The sequence below is a fragment of the Bufo gargarizans genome, chromosome 1, assembly GCF_014858855.1.
Source record: "Bufo gargarizans isolate SCDJY-AF-19 chromosome 1, ASM1485885v1, whole genome shotgun sequence".
In the NCBI taxonomy this organism is placed as follows: Eukaryota; Metazoa; Chordata; class Amphibia; order Anura; family Bufonidae; genus Bufo; species Bufo gargarizans.
In genome coordinates this window covers 578,725,531-578,746,117 of record NC_058080.1, presented here as the reverse complement: position 1 = coordinate 578,746,117, position 20,587 = coordinate 578,725,531, and the positions used below count along the sequence as shown (strand labels likewise).

At 45.7% G+C, this 20,587-nt stretch overlaps 1 protein-coding gene across 3 annotated transcripts in view; it reads left to right on the top strand.

Annotated features, from left to right (window-relative positions):
* Positions 1-20,587, top strand: part of ACAD10 (acyl-CoA dehydrogenase family member 10) — a 141,296-nt gene that overhangs the window by 108,374 nt on the left and 12,335 nt on the right. For all 3 annotated transcript variants that reach the window (XM_044275779.1, XM_044275781.1, XM_044275780.1), the window contains exons 16-18: positions 8,154-8,244; positions 18,069-18,227; positions 18,351-18,523. In XM_044275779.1, the coding sequence (XP_044131714.1) occupies positions 8,154-8,244; positions 18,069-18,227; positions 18,351-18,523 (423 nt within the window). The remainder of the gene's footprint in view (positions 1-8,153; positions 8,245-18,068; positions 18,228-18,350; positions 18,524-20,587) is intronic.

Genomic DNA, 20,587 nt, shown 5'->3' with positions numbered 1-20,587 from the left:
AATGGTATGATGCTTATTGCTTATACAACAGTGCCACCTAGATATAAGCGGTTAATACTACATCAGTAGCAAAAATGCATTCTGGGTAGTATTATGACGTCATGCTCCTTATCAATGCACACACCCCTCCAACAATGATTGGAAAGTTCCAAACTCGGAGGGCGTGTTCATCTGATAAGTTTTGGGTTAAGAAACCAGTTACAAAAAAAAAAAAAAAAAAAGAGAAACAAACATTTGTATTATCGGGAAAAACTCTTGAGAGCTGGCTGCCCCAAGACTCTGCACATCACTTGACCCTTGGGTAATGTATATTTTTGTTCTATGTAGTATTGATCTAAATTAATTGGCTTGATACTTAGCCAGATACCCGCTCACTTGCGGACGTGTAACGTTAGTTGCTACATCAGTATTTTCTCTGATTTCAGTTAAGATGCATATAACTGAATAAAGGGGACAATATTGGAGAAACTCTTTGTTGGAAATCTTTGTATTCCCTAGTTTGATATCAAGCCAATAATTTATATAAGTTTTGGTGCAATACTACCATTATCTGAAGATTGGTCATCATTTTTGGGCGGAGCAAGGGCTCATATCTGTCATCTTCTTGATTGAGTTTTCCGCATAATCCATTGATTGTATATCTCTCACAGATTTAAAGCTGTATTGCATAATATTCTTGTGTTGGTTGAGTAGTGTTTTGTTGGTATCATATAGTGGTGAATTCTGGGTACTGCATATCATTGTATATTATTGAAATTTATGTTGATTAATTTTTGTTTGTATTTTAACCTATTGCATAATAAACCATTTATATTTTTGCATAGACGTTTGTACCCTGTTTTACTGATTGCACAAAATAATCAGGTTCTTGATTGAACTCTTTGAGATGTTTATGTCCATCTCACGGGTCAATATAGTTTGCATAATTTTTCTTTTGACCCGATAATTATTTTTTTAAAATATTTATATAAAGCATTTGCTTTATATACCCGACAAACTGCTACTGTGGTGTCTGCGTGCACGGTGGTGAGCATGTAGACCTCATTCCTGTCCTTCCACTTCACTGCAAGCAGCTGTTCACTTGCAAGGGCGAAGGATGTTCCTCTCTCCAAATGCTTGGACACCAGCGGTTTTGGGTATCCCACCCTATTTTTACCGACTGTCCCACAAGCCCCTGTGTTTGCAGCATGGAGGAATTTAAAGATCCCACACAATTTTTCCTAATGTCCCAATAATTTCGGGGCTGCCTGGGGAGTTAAGTTGGGAGTCTCTGCCTTCATATATAGACAGACCACAGGTGTAGTCTGTTGTGCTCTCGCACACCTTATATAATTTTACCCTATATCTGGCATGCTTGAAGGGAATAAACTGACAGAAGGAAAGGCTGCCTTTAAAACTAATAAGGGATTCATCGACGGATAGAGTTTTATCAGGGGTATATCATTTTAAGAATAAATCCCTAAGGAGGGAAATAAGGGGTCTCAATTTATTTAGGCGGTCGCAGGCTGGGTCAGTTCTGGGGGGGGGGGGGGGGGGGGGGGGACTTGGGAATTGTCCGAAAAATGCATAAACCAAGTTAGGGCTTCATAGCTGTTTCGGGACATAACTACTGCAAACACAGGGGTTGAGTGGACAGTACTCGCAGCCCAATAGAATCGGACAGATGGCATTTTTACAATGCCCATGTCCAGGGTAAGGCCCAAAATGTTTTCATTTCAGGGACACTTGTGGGGGTCCACCGTCTTATATAAATAGACGTGGGCTTTTGTACAGCCAATTGTGTGGCGTACAGATTAGTTTGCTGCACAATTAATTCCAGGACTTTTTCGCCACAAATAAATGAAAAAAATCATAAGGGGTAAAATTGGTGACGTCTGCATTAATTTGGGGAGTAGATAAAAATTGGGGTACTTGGGGCAAAATTATGAAGCAGGAACCCACGGAGAAGAAGGGATGGGACCGCTGGGTGGTGAATGCGATGAGGTGGCGACTTCTACACCATAGGGCTATGGGGTCTGCGCTTCAGCCCAAGCTAGCGCTACAAAAAAGCAAAGGGGATGGAAGTGGAGCTAGAGTCTACTCTTTCTGAAAATATTTCCGCCTCTGACACAGTGTTGGTTTCAGACTTTTCAGAGCATAGAAATTCATATGCCTGCATTGTATAGTCTTCGAGACATATTTTTATTTATTTTTTTTACTGGAAAGCTCAGAAAGAAAAAAAAATATTATATATATCCCAACCTTAAAAGTAAATGTTTGCTAGCGTCAGTGGCAGTGCGTCCACTGACCAACAATTATGGACGGACCCTAAGAGATGCCCACTGACCGACTACCAGATGGACAGTGACAGATGGCCAGCAACAGATGGCCTCTGACTGCCAGTAACAGACGGACACAGGGTCCCTAATGAAAGTAACTGACCTCCCCTAATAGACTCCTAATGACGGACGCCCACTGACCGCCAGTTATGGACAGTTTATAAATTGATTTTTCTTTTTTTCACAGTAAATTGCACAGCCAGGACAGAAGTCTGATCTTTCTCTCTCCTCACACAACAACTGGGGAGAGAGAAACACAGCCCATGTCCTGGCTGTGTTTAGTAAATATAATGGATGTGATCTCCATGATAGGGTTATCATGGAGACCACATAATCAGGGAACAATAGTAATGGTCCCTGATGGTTACTGTGCTAAAGGCAGATCTTCAGCACAGTAACCAGTGCGCATGTCTGCGCCATTTTTTTAATTTTTTTTTATTATTATTTTATTGGCAGGTGCACCTGCTATTTATTAAACTTTTTTTTAAACTTAATTAGGGGCGTCCTTCTATACACACTCTCCTCTTCTGAGGAAAGAGAACTATTCTGGCGGTGGCCAGCATATAGTTTGTGCATGCATCGGGCTGCCACCATCATTGTTGAGGTACTGGGGGGTGGGGTGAGGATCTGGACCCAGCTTTCCCTTATGGGGAAGCTGGGGGACCCGATTCTTGCACTGGAGACTTTCTCCCTCCTCTCTTGTCACAGTCTCTGATCACTGCCCCCAACCCTCAGCTACCTCAGGTAGCTGCGGGCAGGGATCTCCTGCGCTTTTTTGTAGCGCTAGCTTGGGCTGAAGCGCTGCCGTAAAAAGGCGGTGCTCCAGCCCAAGGCCTCTTAGTGACCGCCGTAAAAACACGTATGGGTCGTCACTAAGGGGTTAAAAGACTGTTGCTAGGGCTTTTCTGTCTTCTCTTTAGTGTAAACAGGAGACAGAAGGGCGGTCCTTCAAACTGCATGCCTGCAGAGTGAGGAGGCGTGTCTCTCAGTAATCCAATCTGATTGGGTGGCAAGAAGATGCTGGCTAAAGCAAGTGAGTTTATGAAGTGAGGGAAGTTTTGGCTTCAGAGAACTGGCAGAGGAGCCATCTTGAGAACAACTGACCAGAATGATGTATGCTGTAGTTTGGCAGGAAGAAAAAAATAATTTAAATCCCTGCTCATCCTGAACTTATTTGTCATGTGGGTGGCCCTGTGCAGTGATTGACAGTTACATATGTATGTACACTCATAGAGAGATAATTGTCAACCACTGAATAGGCCCCGCTCACTTCACTAATAAGCTCAGAATAGTGCCATACAGAGCTACAAGTTCCCATGTATATGTAAGTAAAGTAGCTCTTGATGGTGCCTTGGTGGAACGCCGATAGACGTCCGGGCGGCAGCGCTCTCAGGTCTCAGTGACGCCTATTGGCGTCATCTCGTGAGACCTGAGATTTCCTGTGAACGCGCGCTCACAGGATCGCGCAGTGTACAAGTTCAACTACAGCCTGCCAGTGCTGATCACTGTAGATAACCAATGAAATGGGTATGTCAGACGCTATTTTGTAAATAGCGTCTGATATACCTGCTACCTGCTCCTCTGGTGGTCTCTTTTGCTTGGATCGACCACCAGAGTACACAGGCAGCTCTGTAAGTAGCACCAATCACTACACACACACACACATTACACCCGCCCCGTCACTTAGTAACCCCTGATCACCCCATATAGACTCCCTGATCACCCCCCTGTCATTGATCACCCCCCTGTAAGGGTCCCTTATCACTGCCAGTTACTTAGCTACTTGTTAGGTAGTTAGTGCCCAGCCCACCGCACCGCAGTCGCTGATTAGCGTCATCGCTGTCGCTAATCAGCGCTAGTACTATATAATATCTGTAAGTGATCAAGACTGATCGCAATCAGATCTATATCAGTACATTAGGGTCACCTTAGGCTCTAAAAAAAATGCAGTGTTCGCCCAAACAGGCCTGATCTTGAGCGCACACTTGCGTTCAGTCCGCCCCACCGTAGTGACAAAATATATATTTTTTCTGATCACTGCAAAAACACCGTAAGATCACTGCGGCGCTATAAAGATCACTTTTGAGCTTTCTGGATCTTTATTAGCGATCGCAGCTTTACATCGCAAGCACGCCTTTTTACTAGGCAGGTTTGCTCTTTTTCCTGGTAGTCTCAGAGGAATACCCCCTACATTTAGTTAGCCCAAAATGTCAAACAAGGGGTATTCTGCTGAAGAGGCCTACAGGATTTTGTAGCGATCATTTCGGAACTCCTGTATCCAGGAGGGTCCGTGGCCCAAGTCCCTGATGTAGTTAGCCAGCTAGATGACAGACCCTTCCTGAGTGTCTATCCTGGTACCCCAACACAGCGTTCCCCAAGAAAAAGATGTTGTGTCTGTAGCAGGGCTGGAATGAGGCGTGACACCACCGTTTTTTGTCCTGACTGTCCTGACCAGCCAGCCCTATGCATAGGGGAGTGTTTCTGCAAGTACCACACACAGGTACACTATTAGTATAGGGATCGCGTGACACAGGACAGGCACACAGGGGTCTTAGGGCCCTTTCACACAGAGCTACTACAAACCTCTCTTTTCACCTGGGACAAAGTGCATAATGTACTTTGCCACATCTCTGGGCGATTTGCGCTTTGCACATTGTCCCATGGGGAAGGAGAGGTTTGTCCTCTAAAGGTAAAAAAAAAAAAGTCACAGGTAAGCAAAAAAGTAAATGTTCTGTTTCAAATGTTATATAAAGTTTATAAAGGTTGATGTTAATAAATTTATTGCGTTGCTGCCTGTTTTTTTTTTATTTTTTATTTTTATACCTTCTAGGTGGACCAAGCGATCAACCAGCTACAGCACTGATGTGCAGTCTGACAGAAGCATTGCGCTGCTGTCAGATTACACAAAGTCGGTGTATGCGGTGCTGCAAGACGAGATTTCTCCTCTGCAGTAAAAAAGATACGTTTGCCGAGGCTTATGAGCTTTGGCAAACATTTCTTATTAAAAAAAAAATAAAAAATTCTGGCAATGATTTATTCATCCACATCGATTGATGTGAATGGAGAAATCGGGTTTGCCAGGGCATACGAGCTGAAGTGGGTTTGGATGTGGGCGGAGCTCCTATGTCCTGGCAGATGCCTTTCCCCTCTTTTTTTTTTTTTTTGCACATTTTTTTGGCAGAGATTTTTTTATCCACATTTATCGATGTGAATGAAGAAATCATTACCCAATATAAGGAGAAAAGCAGAAACTCCTAATGCTGGCCATACATGTAATGATTGCGGAGACCCTCAAATGCCAGGGCAGTACAAACACCCCACAAATGACCCCATTTTGGAAAGAAGACACCCCAAGGTATTCGCTGAGGGGCATATTGAGTCCATGAAAGATTGAACTTTTTGTCACAAGTTAGCGGCAAGAGAGACTTTGTGATAAAAAAAAAAAAGAAACATTTCTGCTAACTTGTGCCAAAAACAAAATCTTCTATGAACTCGCCATGCCCCTCACGGAATACCTTGGGGTGTCTTCTTTCCAAAATGGTGTCACATGTGGGGTATTTATACTGCCCTGGCATTTTAGGGGCCCTAAAGCGTGAGAAGTAGTTTGGAATCCAAATGCCTAAAAAATTCCCTGTGTACTCATTGGCATTTGGGCCCCTTTGTGCACCTAGGCTGCAAAAAAGTGTCACACATGTGGTATTGCTGTACTCAGAAGAAGTAGGGCAATGTGTTTTGGGGTGTATTTTTACATATACCCATGCTGGGTGAGAGAAATATCTCTGTAAATGACAACTTTTTACATTTTTTTATACAAAGTTGTCAATTTACAGAGATATTTCTCTCACCCAGCATGGGTATATGTAAAAATACACCCCAAAACACATTGCCCTACTTCTGAGTACGGCGATACCACATGTGTGACACTTTTTTGCAGCCTAGGTGCGTAAAGGGGCCGAAAGTCCAACGAGTACCTTTAGGCTTTACAGGGTTGCTCACAATTTAGCCCCGCCCAAAATGCCAGAACAGTAAACACACCCCACAAATGACCTCATTTCGGAAAGTAGACACCCCAAGGTATTCACTGAGGGGCATAGTGAATCCGTGGGAGATTTAAATTTTTTTGCCAGAAGTTATCAGAAATGGAAACTTTTTTTCCTCAGAAAAAATCATACATGATCTCACCATGCCCCCCATGAATACTTTGGGGTGTCTTCTTTCTAAAATGGGGTCATTTGGGGGGTATTTATACTATCCTGGCATTCTAGCACCTCAAGAAACATGACAGGTGCTCAGAAAGTCAGAGCTGCTTCAAAATGCGGAAATTCACATTTTTGTACCATAGTTTGTAAACACTATAACTTCTGCGCAAACCAATAAATATACACTTATTGGATTTTTTTTTAATCAAAGACATGTAGCACAATAAATTCTGACACAAACTTGTATAGAAATGTAATTATATTTGAACAATTTAACCAGAGAAAGTTAAAAATACACTTTTTCTGAGAAAATTGCAGTCTATTTTGATTAATATCAGAAAAACGAAAAATCTCAGCAGCAATCAATTACCACCAAAAGAAAGCTGTATTTGTCAGAAGAAAATGAGGTAAAATTAATTTGGGTGCCAAGTTGCATGACGAGCAATAAACCGTTACAGTTGTGAAGTGCCGATTTGTAAAAAAGGGCCTGGTCTCACTAGGGGGGGTATAAACCTGTGGTCCTTAAGTGGTTAAACTGGTGTACCAACAGTAGGGAACCAGTGCACGTGATGACTACACAAAGGGTGAAGATGTCATAATGAGCAATCTCCATGAGGCTCCTTTCACACTAGCGTTCGTCGGTCCGCTCGTGAGCTCCGTTTGAAGGAGCTCACGAGCGGACCCGAACGCCTCCGTCCAGCCCTGATGCAGTCTGAATGGAGCGGATCCGCTCAGACTGCATCAGTCTGGCGGCGTTCAGCCTCCGCTCCGCTCGCCTCCGCACGGACAGGCGGACAGCTGAACGCTGCTTGCAGCGTTCAGCTGTCCGCCTGGCCGTGCGGAGGCGAGCGGATCCGTTCAGACTTACAATGTAAGTCAATGGGAACGGATCCGCTTGAAGATGAGCCCATATGGCTCAATCTTCAAGCGGATCCGTCCCCCATTGACTTTACATTGAAAGTCTGAACGGATCCGCTCAGGCTGCTTTCACACTTAGAATTTTTTCTAAGTTATTAATGCAGACGGATCCGTACTGAACGGAGCCTCCGTCTGCATTAATATGATCGGATCCGTTCAGAACGGATCCGATCGAACGCTAGTGTGAAAGTAGCCTGACATTGCCTGACATCTGATTTTATAGCTGGTGAAGTTGCAGGTAGGGGTGGTGACTTCAGAACAGGGTCCAACCCTAAAAATTGAGTTTAGAAACCCATAAAGGAGGATTTTTGTGCCCTCTTTTAAGACTCTATAATTGAAGATGTCCTCTGGGCATTGGCAGGGACATTGTTATGTTCACGTCATTGTATAGTGCTAGGAAATAAACTGAAAAACTGTTGTACGAAATAAATTGTTTCTTACCCTACACAAAAAAACTAAATCCACACCTGAAGAGCACAAAAAAATAATTGTGTCATACCTTGAACACACAGGCCTTATTCACATATCAGTGTTTGATCAGTGATTTCCATCAGTGATTGTGAGCCAAAAACAGATGTAGGTCAAAAATTCAGAACAGGTGCAAATCTTTCCATTAAACCATATGTCTGTGTAGTCTCCGTTCCTGGTTTTGGTTCCCAATCACTGATGGAAATCACTGACCATTGTGACAATACCTGTTTCTTGCATTCCTATATAGGTTGCCTCTTCTGATGCCACCAACATTGAATCATCAATTGTGGAAGATGACAACTCATACATCATTAATGGACATAAGTGGTGGACATCAGGTATGGAGTTAAAATTATGAAACCTTAGGGTAGCTGTGTCCTGTGCAATGTAAAATTTACCACTCTCTGTTTTTATTATAAATTTATTATAAAAGCAATGTTATCAGCTGCACATGAGATTTAGGCTACATGAACACGAACGTTGTTTGTTTCCGTGTGCTTTCCATTTTTTTTTTTTTGCAGATAGGGTGCGGACCCATTCATTTCAACGGGTCCGCAAAAAATGCGGAGAGCACACAGTTTGCTGTCCGCACCAGTATGTCCGTTCCGTAGTCCCGCAAAAAAAAAAATAGAACATGTCCTATTCTTGTCCGTTTTAAGCATTGTTACAATGGATCCACGGGAAAAAAAACGGATGGCATACGGATGGCATCCGTTTTTTTGGGCGGACCGCAAAACATATAAAGTCGTGTGCATGTAACCTTAAAGAGACACTACAGGTGGCAGCCCCCATAATCATGTTCATTAAACAGAGAAAAAGAATCATTAATCAGAAAATAAATAAAAAAAATGAGAAAAAGGTTATGCTTTGTTATCTGGTTTTAACTGGCAAAAATAAATTTCTCGCCCATATTCATTGGGGGACACAGGAACCGTGGGTATAGCTATGTCCTCTAGGAGGCGTTGACACTAGTAAAAGCTGTTAGCTCCTTCCCTGGCAGCTATACCCCCTCCAGCCTGGAGAGAGCTTCAGTTTTTTCTAGTGTCAACAGAGAATCTCCTGAAGATTTGTTATTTTAGTTTATTTTTTTCCCTCTTTTTCAGATGGGAAAACAGTGGACCCCTCGCCTCCCTGTTCTCCCGGGGTCGAGTTGCGCCAGTGTTGGTTATCCGCACTGCTGCCCCCCCCACAGAAGCCTCGCTCCCCTGCATCCCGCCAGCAGAAGGGTCACCCATCCAAGCCCCTTTTTCAGCGTCCTGCCACTACAGTGCCAGGAGCTGAAGGGGTGACCCTGCTGGACCAGAGGAAGGGTGAAGATGGCGACACGGAAGTGAAGAGGATGAAGAAAGGGGAGTACACGGGACTAGGTAAGTATGTCCCTCCTGGGTCTCCCCCTCCCTCCCTACCTGGTGGCAGTAATGCAGAGGTTAATAAGGCACAGGACTTCAGTATAGCCCAGCACCCTGCAGCCATTCCCGTCTTCCCCCTCTGGCAGGTTTTATTTATTTCCTAGTAGGGCGGCACATAGGGGGTTAATGTCAGTGGAACCCCTGGCAGGCGTTATCCATGACAAAGCGGTGAGCAGGGAGTCCAAGCGCACAGCCAGACAGATAATTCTCCGCCTGTGTTGTCACTGAATGCGGAACGGAGCGGAGATCTTATTGGGCTATGGACCGCCATGACCAGAGATCCGGAGCGGACGCCGAGCGCGCTTCTCCAAGAAAGTGTTAAACTGCAGGAAACTCGGCCGTGCACCGCACATTTTTTATTTTATTTTTTTGCCCGGAGTCCGCCCGGCCCTCCGTCCATTGCTGGGCGGGCTCATATCGCGGTGCTTGGTCCCTCTGCGGTCCGGCGGATGCACTAATTGGCTGTGCGCAGGGGCCTTGGATTGCTGCCTTGCGGCTTGTTGAAGGGCCGCATTTCGTCTACCTGGGGGGGGGGGGCACTCCGGCGCGAAAACTCTGTGCCCTTCTTCCCCCTTTCCCAGTAACCTGCTAGCTCCGCCCCCAGTCATGAAGATGACCTTAACCCTTCCTGGCCAGCCGTGGCCGGCATATCTGGGGAGGGATAGAGTTCTAAGGGGGTGTGGCACTCCCAGTGCAATGTTCCTCATGATGGAGGAATGTAGCCCTTTCCTGCCTCTTGTGCTTGAGGCCATCATTCGAGTTGAGAAAAAATAAAATAAAAAAAAGAGATGTGCGTCCATACGGCCTCCCCCACCCCACCCCTCATTACCGACTGTCTGTGCAGTACCACACTGGGCTCGTGTTCTATCTCGGATAAGGAGCACCTCTCTTAGTTCCCAATCAGCCCTCCGAGCCGTTTGGTTGAAAATTCTCTGTCACGGCTGTTTAAGGGTAACAAGAGCATACACAGTAAAAAGAGCTACTGACCGGACCCAAACTAGGGAAGAGAAAGGGTGACCCCTGTCAGACCCTCAACACTCTCCCTATGCTGCTAAAGCACATGCCCGGATCCATGTGGTGGAACGAGGCATGCCCGCGTGCCTAAGACTGATGAGCCCTGTAACCCCTACAATAGTGGAAGGGGCACGGCCACCGATGCCCTGCTCAGAATATGGAGGGAACCGTGGCCACCTCAGATCCAGTCAGAAAATCACCAGGTACACAACAATGTCTGCACACTTAGCTGATGGAGCTGCAGCCGCAGAGAAGACAGATCCAAGGGCCGCTGGCAATATCCGGAGTGCTTGCAGCAACAGAACACAGGTCCAGAGAACTAATAGCTTAAGAAGTGAAGATACTCAAGGCAGAGCTACAACTGAAAAGAGAAATATAATCCACGCCCTGCAATAGGAGGAGGGGTGATTTAAAGGCAGGGAAATCAAACGCAGGAGGAACAGCTGAGTGTAAAGACCTCATCACAGGGGCGGAGAGACAGAACAGTGAGAACACCTCCAAACTCTAAGTGACATCATCACAGGGGTGGAGACACAGAGCTGTGAGAATGTCACTACCAGAGCTTTGAGACGTTCTCCTCCTCTGCAAATCCCGTGGAGGACAGCTGATGTATTCCCAATCCACCCTCCGGGTCATTTGGTTGATAATTCCACCTGCGCAATTTAGTAATGGACCTCTGAAGAATTCCAATCCGTCCTCTGGGGCCATTGATGATTCTCCACCTCCGCAATACAGTGGAGAGCCTCTAGAATTCCCAATCCACCCTCCGGGTCGTTTGGTTGATAATTCTCTACCTGCTCAATTTAATAGAGGACCCTCTGACATTCCTAATCCACCCTCCTGGGTCGTTTGGTTGATAATTCTCCACCAGCGCATTCAATATAGGACCTCTGACATTCCCAAGCTACCCTCCTGGTTAGTTGGGTTGATAATTCTGCACCAGCGCATTCAATAAGAGATCTCCGACTTCCCAATCCACCCTCCCGGGTCGTTTGGTTGATAATTCCCCACCTGTGCAATCCAGTAGGGGTTCACTGGAACTCCCAGTCCACCCTCTGGGGTCGTTTGGTTGATAATTCTTCGCCGGCGCCATTCAATTAGGGACCTCTGAACTTCCCAATCCGCCCTCCCGGGTCGTTTGGGGGATAATTCTTCGCCTATGCAATCCACCTCCGGAGTCGCTTGATTGATACTGCACCGCCTGCGCAATCTAGTAGACGGACCCCCAGTGGGACATCCCCCTTCAGGTAGGGGTCCTACCCTGGAGCTAGCCTGGCAGTTGCGCCAGTTCTGCTCCTTTCAGGTAGAGTTTTCAGGTTAGCTCTACTTAACTGGGGCAGTATGGTACGTGGCTTCTATGGATAATCTCAGGCCTCCCCCTCAGTTTTGCGCTGGCTACTACTGTGGGAGCGGTGTTGCTTACCACTACATGCATGGGTTCTTACTGCACAGCTCTGCACAGCTCTTTCGTCAGGCGGTGGACTCTTTTAGCACTGAATTTGGTGGCCTCTACGGGTGACCCCCCCTCCTCTGCTGGGGTATGGGGCTAGCAATACAGTGTGGCTCCCCTTGTTTGGCTTCCTCCTCAGGTGGTGTTTTTGCTCAGCCATTTAGTCCTTGGCTACTTCTGTATAGCGCTGGTCTCAGACGGGGAATGGGCTTAAACCTAGCCTATTCTTCTCCTGTCTTTTCCTCCTCTGGCTCAGGGTTCATAGCCATCCCGCATGCCTTGGTAGTTCCTACGTTGCTACCTTCCCTCATCTGCATTTGCACAGGGTATTAGTTTGGTGGCCTTCCATTCCAGGCACGATCTGGTCCTGACTGGTGGGCTGTGGCGCCCTCCACATTCCTCCTTCTACAGGGACTCTTCCATTTTTCCGGGTGTGCTAACGGTATCTACATGAAGCTTCCCACCTTTCTCTCCAGAGCCAGAGTTCCGGAAGCATGCAACGTGGACGCCCTGATTCTCCTTGGCGGGAGTTCTCCCTCCTTACGTGTTTCTTCCCCTCCTTCCCAGGGTTCTACGGAGGATCCAGATGGAGGACATTCCGACAAATACTAGTCGCTCCGATTTGACCCCGTCGCGCATGGTATGCTGACCTCGTTCTCCTTCCTGGAGAAATCCCTTGGTCACTGCCACTCAGAGACGACCTTCTTTCCCGGGGTCCGGTCTTACATCAGCATTTCGATGACGGCATGGCTATTAAAACCACCATTCTGACGTGGAGAGGGTTTTCAGCGGATGTCTTCCGCACTATGATTCAGGCCAGGAAGCCAGGATCTGTTGTGGGACCTGGAGGTCCTTCCTGGGCTTCTGTGAACGCCGGGACATCCCCTCACTTCCTGTTTTTTCTCTGCCCACGGTCCCATACTTCTACATTCAGGGTTGGACCTTGGTTTAGCCCTTAGTTCCTTGATGGGTCAGGTGTTGGTGCTTCTGTCCTGGGGCAGCTTCCAGCGTACTCTGGTTTCCCTGGTGCCCATGGAAACCTTTCTTCTGGGAAGGGCACATACGGTTCCTCTGTACCATCCTTACAGCCTTGGGATCTGTATATAGTTCTCTCAGCCTTCCAGTTGTCTCCACCTCAGCCCTTGCGGGAGTTCTTACTCCAGCTCCTGTCCTAGAAGGTAGTTTTTCTTGTGGCTATCACATCCATCAGGCGGGTGTTTAAGTTGGGGGTGCTCTCTTGCAAAATCCCCCTCCTGGTTCTTCACAAGGATACGGCAGTTCTCCGGCCCATTCCTTCTTCTCCCGAAGGTGGTCTCTGACTTCCATATCAATGAAGGAATTGTCCTTCCTTCACTGTCCCTTTCCTTCGCACCCTACGGAAGGGAGTTACATTATTGGACGTTGTCAGAGCTCTACTTATTGTTAGAATCCTCCAGTCCCTCTCGGCATATGGATCCGCCTTTCTCTCCGGAGGGTCCACGCTAGGGATTGTCGGCCTCCAAAGGGCGATTGCACGTTGGATTCGGTCTGCATGTGCTTACGCATGCCGCGCCCAGGGCAGGGTTCCACCCTTAGGTGTCACGGCTCGCTCTCCCAAAGTGGTGAGCGCTTCTTGGGCCAAGAGGAATTGCGCTTTGGCTGCACAGTTGTGTAAGGTAGCTCCCGCTCTTCCTTACACATGTTCACAAGAAATTACCAGGTGCATACTTTTGCATCGACAGTTGCTGCGTGGCAGCGGGTCTTGCAGGCGACAGTTCTTAGATGCCTGCAGGGACGCTTGCTTCCAAGGGTTTGTGGCTTTTTCCCTCCCTGTGGACTGCTTTTGGACGTCCCAGGGTTCCTTTGTCCCCCAAATGAATATGGGTGAGAAAACGAGAGTTTTGTAAAACTTACCAGTAAAATCTCTTTTTCGCTCTTCATTGGGGGACACAGCACCCACCCAGTATTGTTGTTTGGCCACAGTTGTGGCTGTTGCTGGTTAGAACCTGGTTCGGTTCTTGGCATTGTTGCTGTTACATGTTTTTTTTCGTTGGTTTACTTGCTTCTCCTACTGCTTCTCACAAACTGAAGCTCTCTCTCCAGGCAGGAGGGGGTATAGCTGCCAGGGGAGGAGCTAACAGCTTTTACTAGTGTCAACGCCTCCTTGAGGACATAGCTATACCCACGGTTCCTGTGTCCCCCAATAAAGAGCGAGAAAGAGATTTTACTGGTAAATTTTAAAGAAATCTCGTTGTTGTTGACACAGTCCCTTTAAGTAATAAAACTCTCCTAAAACTGCACAGTTTCCAGTGTTGTCCTATAAGATGCTGCTTCACACTGCTCCCCCATGCCTTCTATTTGTAAGAGCTAACAGGGAGAACTCTATTAGTTACAAACTGAAGGCAGACAACTAAAAAAAAACTTCTTGACTTGCACTGCCTGTCAGTCTGTGAGTGCTGTGTGCAGGGATTCCAGTGATATATGATGGCCTATCTGACAGCTGGATATGATGCAGGGAAAGAAGCTGAACACTGTGATATATAGTTTTATATGATTTGGAGCAGGGAAGAAACATACAAAGTAAATCTTGACAGGACTCCTAGGAGACACAGTGAGAGTCCTGACTCTGACTGATGCAAGGAAAGCTATTTATCATTGTGTATGGGCAGAGTAATGTAATCAGGACTCTCACTGTCTGACTTATTGAAACATTTTCCAACATAAGAAAATATACATGCAAAGTCATAGTCATACATCAAATCCATTGAAAACCATGTTAATGCAAATCGCTGAGGGGGGGGGGGAATGATAGTGTACCCAATTAGTTTGAGATTTCACTGCTTGTCTGGATCCTAAAACCTAAAATAATAAATTCTTTAATTCAATACATGCTAAAACCTAATGTGGTTGGAAAGCCCCTTGTATCACAAGCATTGGCCTATCAGACACTGTGCCTATAGCAGGGCACTAAATAAATGCCAATTCTGGTTGGGGTGTTATTGTGTCTGAGGGCATAAAAGACGTACACCCGGAGTTGGAGATTGCTTCTTGCAATTTGCGTCATATCGCAAGAGCAGTGACTATGGATCAACCTCATGTATTTGATCCTACTATCTCAGGGTGAAAATGTAATGTTTACCCAGGTAGATCTGATAATAATGTAAAATGTGAACCCCAATACCTTGGAGTTATATAATTTATAGATCTGTTGTGGGTACTTGATAAGATACACCAGGACTGTATGAGATAAATGTGAAGTTTGTTTGTCTCGTTTTTCTCTATCATATTTCACTCAACGCATTTCACCAGTGTGGGACTGGATTATCAGGAGTTACGGTAAGACAGATGTATGACGATTGTATGGAACCCGTCTCGGGGGTGTTGCGTACGTAGTTATAGTGGACTGAGCTGCAACGATGTCACAGTGACATGCAACCGGGTAAGGAGAGCCTAGATTGCTGGCACTCAACTGCTGCAGCAATAGGACCCGCATACCAGGTAAGACAGACTGTGTCAATTTCTAGCACAGTCTCGCAGTGTGGCTCCACTAGATGATTTTCTATCTCAATGGAAGCCACCTGACTAGCGCTCACATCCTACACATACAGCGACCTCCTGTAATGGAGGGGGGTTGCTGAACACTCAAAGAGGCTGCAAGGAACTAGAGCAGCCTCCACTGATTGTGGGGGGCTGCATGTTCGCTAGGCACTAACAGGCACAGGTGTCAAACAATACGCAACCTCCTCTGATGCTGGGAGGAAGCGTGTCAGGCTCTAGTATGGCCGTGGTGTGCGCGCTGAAATCTACGCCTTAAATGGACATTACTCCGCCCACTGGAGGAGGCAGACTCAATCAAGCTGAGGGTGCCAGTCATGGGGCAGAGCTAAGATGTACGCTCCATTCCCTACCAGTCCCCAGCAGGGTGGATGGGCTGACAAATGAGACAAGTAGGTGGATGATGCAAAAAGATAGTGAGGGACCAGGCTTTGGATTGAAACGGGGATTATGATGGTCATCACTTCCCATACTAGACACTAACAGGTAACCATATCCCAGATGGGACAGATGTATGTGGTTTAAACCAATCCATTAGTTGTACCGCTGAATAAGCAAGGCGGTCTAACAGGTCACCTATGATACCACTGTGATGTTATTTTAATATACACTTATTAGGGAGAGAGGACGGAACAGGAGACCTAACCCAGTAAACACGGTATCTAACCCTAACCTGACCCACCAGTGGAGGGTGACAGGGTAAAAGTAATGATGTGTTACTGGAGACTTAAGGATGGTTCCCACAGTGATGTGGTTTGTTGATATGATGTGGCTATTGGTATATAAGGGGGGGGATGTGTCCGGTAATATGGATCCCCTTCTGTATACATTCAAAAAATCCTGTATCAATCATCCTAATTGGAAAAAACTTGGATGATAGAGTGATTGGTGACATATGATCTTACTTAATAAAGCAGGCAATGATATCTGGTCATTCAAACCCGTAGGTTTGATCGTGCCCATCCTGAATATACACTCTGCCTCTTTTTTTATGACAAACTTATCAAAGTCGCCCCCTCTTGGTGAGCATTTTATGACCTCGATGCCCTGGAACTTTAGGGCTCTGGGGTTGGCAGTGTGGAATTGTTTAACGTGTTTTGCGATGGGAGTATCATTGTCATTCCGAACATCCCTCAAATGTTCCCCAATACCCCTTCTGAATTCTCGGGTAGTCTTACCCACGTTGGATTGGATTCCGCACATGCAGGTGATGAGGTGGATTAATCCCGATGTCTTGCAGTTAATGAATAAGCGGCTATGAAATGACCGGCCTGTATGTGTGCATGTAAATTATTTGCCTTGCAAGATAACATTGCATGCTACAAATGTGCCACATCTGTAAGTCCCTCTGGTGACATTTCTCAGCCACGTTTCTGTTCTGGGTGTTTGAAAGAAACTATGCACAAGGCGATCTTTTAAATTGCAGCCACAACGGTATGTGATGGCTGGGGCGCTACTAATATTAAAGGTAGTGATGATTCGGGGGACATCATCTCCATCTGGTCTTGATCTGGGGTTCAATAGAGTATCACTGTTGCGCCTCAAAGCATGCTGATGAGCCTCATGGAGGATTTTGGCTGGATAGCCCCGCCTTGTAAACCTGCCTTGGAGGTCTTTCGCAGCCACCTGGTATTTATCGAATGAGCTGCAGTTGCGTCGCGCCCTAAGGTACTGGCCTTTTGGTATCCCTTTTTTCAATGAATGGGGATGCCAGCTATTCCAGTGAAGCAAAGTGTTAGTGGCAGTGGGTTTTCGGAAAATATTGCTCACAATATTTCCATCTTGTCCCTTCGCAATTCTTAAATCTCAACACGTGATTTCATCACTCTGGATCTCTGCTGTAAAGAATAGACCAAGTTCATATCGCAAGAAGCAATCTCCAACTCTGGGTGTACATCTTTTATGCCCTTTAGACACAATAACACCCCAACCAGAATTGGCATTTAGTGCCCTGCTATAGGCACAGTGTCTGATAGGCTAATGCTTGTGATACAAGGGGCTTTCCACCCACATTAGGTTTTAGCATGTATTGAATTAAAGAATTTATTATTTTAGGTTTTATAAGATAATGATACTGCGCTCTGGGACAAGATATAGTTGAATGTAATGGGGAATGGCAGGGTTAAAGCTTGTACTGCCTATAATATGGCACACAAGTATACATCAAACCGGTTATCTTCCTGGAACAAACAGTGTACCTGTATTTAAGTATGTAGATTCCTGCTCGATGCGATAGTCGCACCTTCCTGGAGTCAGGGATTGCAGATTACACTGATGTCGATTCGCCGATTCACTGATGCCGGAGTCCGGGATGTGAGCCCGTCAGTGTTCCGTGTAGCTGGCGTGCTGCCTCGCGCCCCGGCCGGTGGCGCGATGCCGCAGCAGGTAGGGGTTGTACAATTTTTTGGGCTCACTAGGAGCAGCAAGTGACGTCACTACTGCGGTCGTCACGGAACACTGACTAAGGGTAAGAAGAAAGATAAAGGAAGTGGTAGCAGAGAAGGAAGACAAAAGAGGACATCTAGATCCTTTGTACTTGACATACTACAAACCCATTGTGAGAACAAAAGCAGGCTCTCCCATCAAATTCTTCCCAATTGAAATAAGGCCCACCCAAAAAACATGTTAACCCGTTCCATAGATAATACAGTTATGGCAGATCCAAATGATAAGGTTACCTGCAGGATTTACTCTACCTTTTATGTTATCTTCTTATATAGGGATGCTGTGACAAAAACACTGCTCTTTTTTTAAGGTGGACTTGATCCACGCTGTAAAATTTGTATCTTTATGGGGAAGACCGATCTAGATGCTCCTCGCCATAAACAGCAGACAATGATCTTGGTTCCAATGGACACACCTGGAGTGACGGTCCTGAGGCCTCTCACTGTCTATGGATTAGATGATGCTCCAGGTACAACATCTCATCCTAAATTATTGTCTCCATGAAATAACGTGATGTGATTCATATGGTAGTACTGAAACATTCACTTTACGTTTTTGCCATTACGTGCCAACTTTATTCTTTTATCAAAAGCCGGACATGGAGAATTGCGCTTTGACAATGTACGTGTGCCTAAGGAGAATATACTACTGGGCAGAGGAAGAGGATTTGAAATTGCACAGGGCAGACTTGGTCCAGGGAGAATACATCATTGTATGAGGCTTATCGGACACGCAGAGAGGTCCTTATCTCTCATGAAACAAAGAGTAAGTCCTCTTTTCCATTTACAACACTTTCAGTGTATGCTGCCCATGGTAATCCCGCTTTTGTACTATTATACACCAATCATACATATATTTAATGGAACTTACAAATTGTCATAAACTTTGCAATCCCCATGGATAAGTTCCCAGAATTGTGGGTAATAATCAATTATCAATAATCAAAAGGTAAATTTCTGCTCAGATATGTTATATGCAGCATGGAAATACGTATTTATTTCTGTCACTTTTTTTTAGAGCTTCCTTATTCCAGAGCACTCTACAGGGATTGTCATCAATCACATCAGTCCCTGTCCCCACTGGAGCACGTAATCAAATTTCCCTATTTCAAGTACAACCACTAGGGCTAATTTTATAGGAGACCAATATGTTATGGAGTCTGGGAGGAAACCAGTCCTCTGTGATAACACACAGTGCCCTTTGAAAGTCAAGGATGTATTAGACATGCGATTGTCGGGATGAAAGCGCTCCTTCCTGGCTCTGTTAGGGTGAATGGGATATTGACACGCTCCCTGCTGAGCTTTCTCTCATGCATAATTCAGCAGGGAGCTTACTATGACAGGCCTGGTAGGCTTCAGAAGCTTCCAGGATGCTATAGTAACCGATCAGAGCCCGCGATTTCAAAGCAGGGGCTTCAATCGGAACGCAGAGGGTGCCGCATCTGAGGGGTCAAATGACGGGGTTCGGCGAGATGGCTGTTCCCCGTCATTGCAGCCGGGTGCTGTATGATACTGCTGGCACTCACCGCATATGGAGCAGGCTGAAAAAAGCAGCCCGCTCTATTGCGGGTGCATAATGCCATATATGTACGGGACAAGGGATCAAAAGATCCCAGGTTCTAGCCCCCTAAGGGGGCTAATAGGTTTTAAAGGAGTTGTCCCAGTTCAGAGCTGAACCCAGGCATAACCCCTTCTTCACCCCTCCAGCCCCTATGAGTGGAGTATAAGAGCATTTCATGCTCCTATACTCCCATTTGCCCTGTATTGCATTTCTCAGGGCAAGGGCTGTTTGTTTACATTTTCACACTGCTTGGCGGTTTTACATTTCTTAGGGCAAGGGAGAGCATCAAAGCATGAAATGCTCTGATATTCAAGTCATACAGGCTGACTGGGTGAAGAAGGGGTTATGTACGGGTTCAGCTCTGAACCTAGGCAGCCCCTTTAAATAAAAAGTGAAGAAAAAAAACACCAAAAAAACACCACCAAAATATTAAAAGTTTAAATCACCCCCATCCCAGTTTTACATATAAAAAAAAAACCAAAAAATAAACATATAAGGTATTGCTGCGTCCGAAAATGTGTGAACTATTTAAAATATTTTTTTAAATTCCTATACGGTGACTACTGCAATGAAAAAATAAAAATGAAAAACATCCGATTCGCCATTTTTTGTCACCTTGTCATGAAAAAAAAAAATAATGAAACTAGACCAGTCTTTAAGGGTTTAAACAGCAGGACATGTAAGTGAAATGTTCTTATAAAGAAAAAGTATAGAGATTTTTTTTGTAATAATCATTGCTTGCATTTTCGGTACATTAAGCCTCTGGTTGGGTCAGTCACCAGCATCTGTGGCATGTGACATAAGTGGATGGCACAGCCTAACGCTATCATAAATCTTGACAAGTTTATACTGTTTTTAAATGGAATCGGTCACCACCTCCCCTAGGGCAGCTTACGAAGTGACTGTCTCTGTAATGTGGGTCTATAATGTAAATTTTGAGGAAAATTTACAGTTTCTTACCTTCAGTGCTGGCATCGCACTGGGTGGAAGAAGTCCTTGTATTCATGAGCTGTGTGGATAGCCCCGCTCACCCATGTAATATCCCCACTCACTTATGATTGATCGTTTTCCCCCTATGCACAGTAATGGGGAGAAAGCTGTCAGTCATCAGGGATAGGCAGGGCTATACCCTCAGCTCATGAATACGAGGACCCCTACTACCCAGCTGTAAATTTCTGGAATTGGTGTGCCTGTCTATCTTAAGCCTCATGCAGACGTCAGTGTTTCACAGACGTGTGCGGTACGTGTTCTCCACGGACAGCACATGTC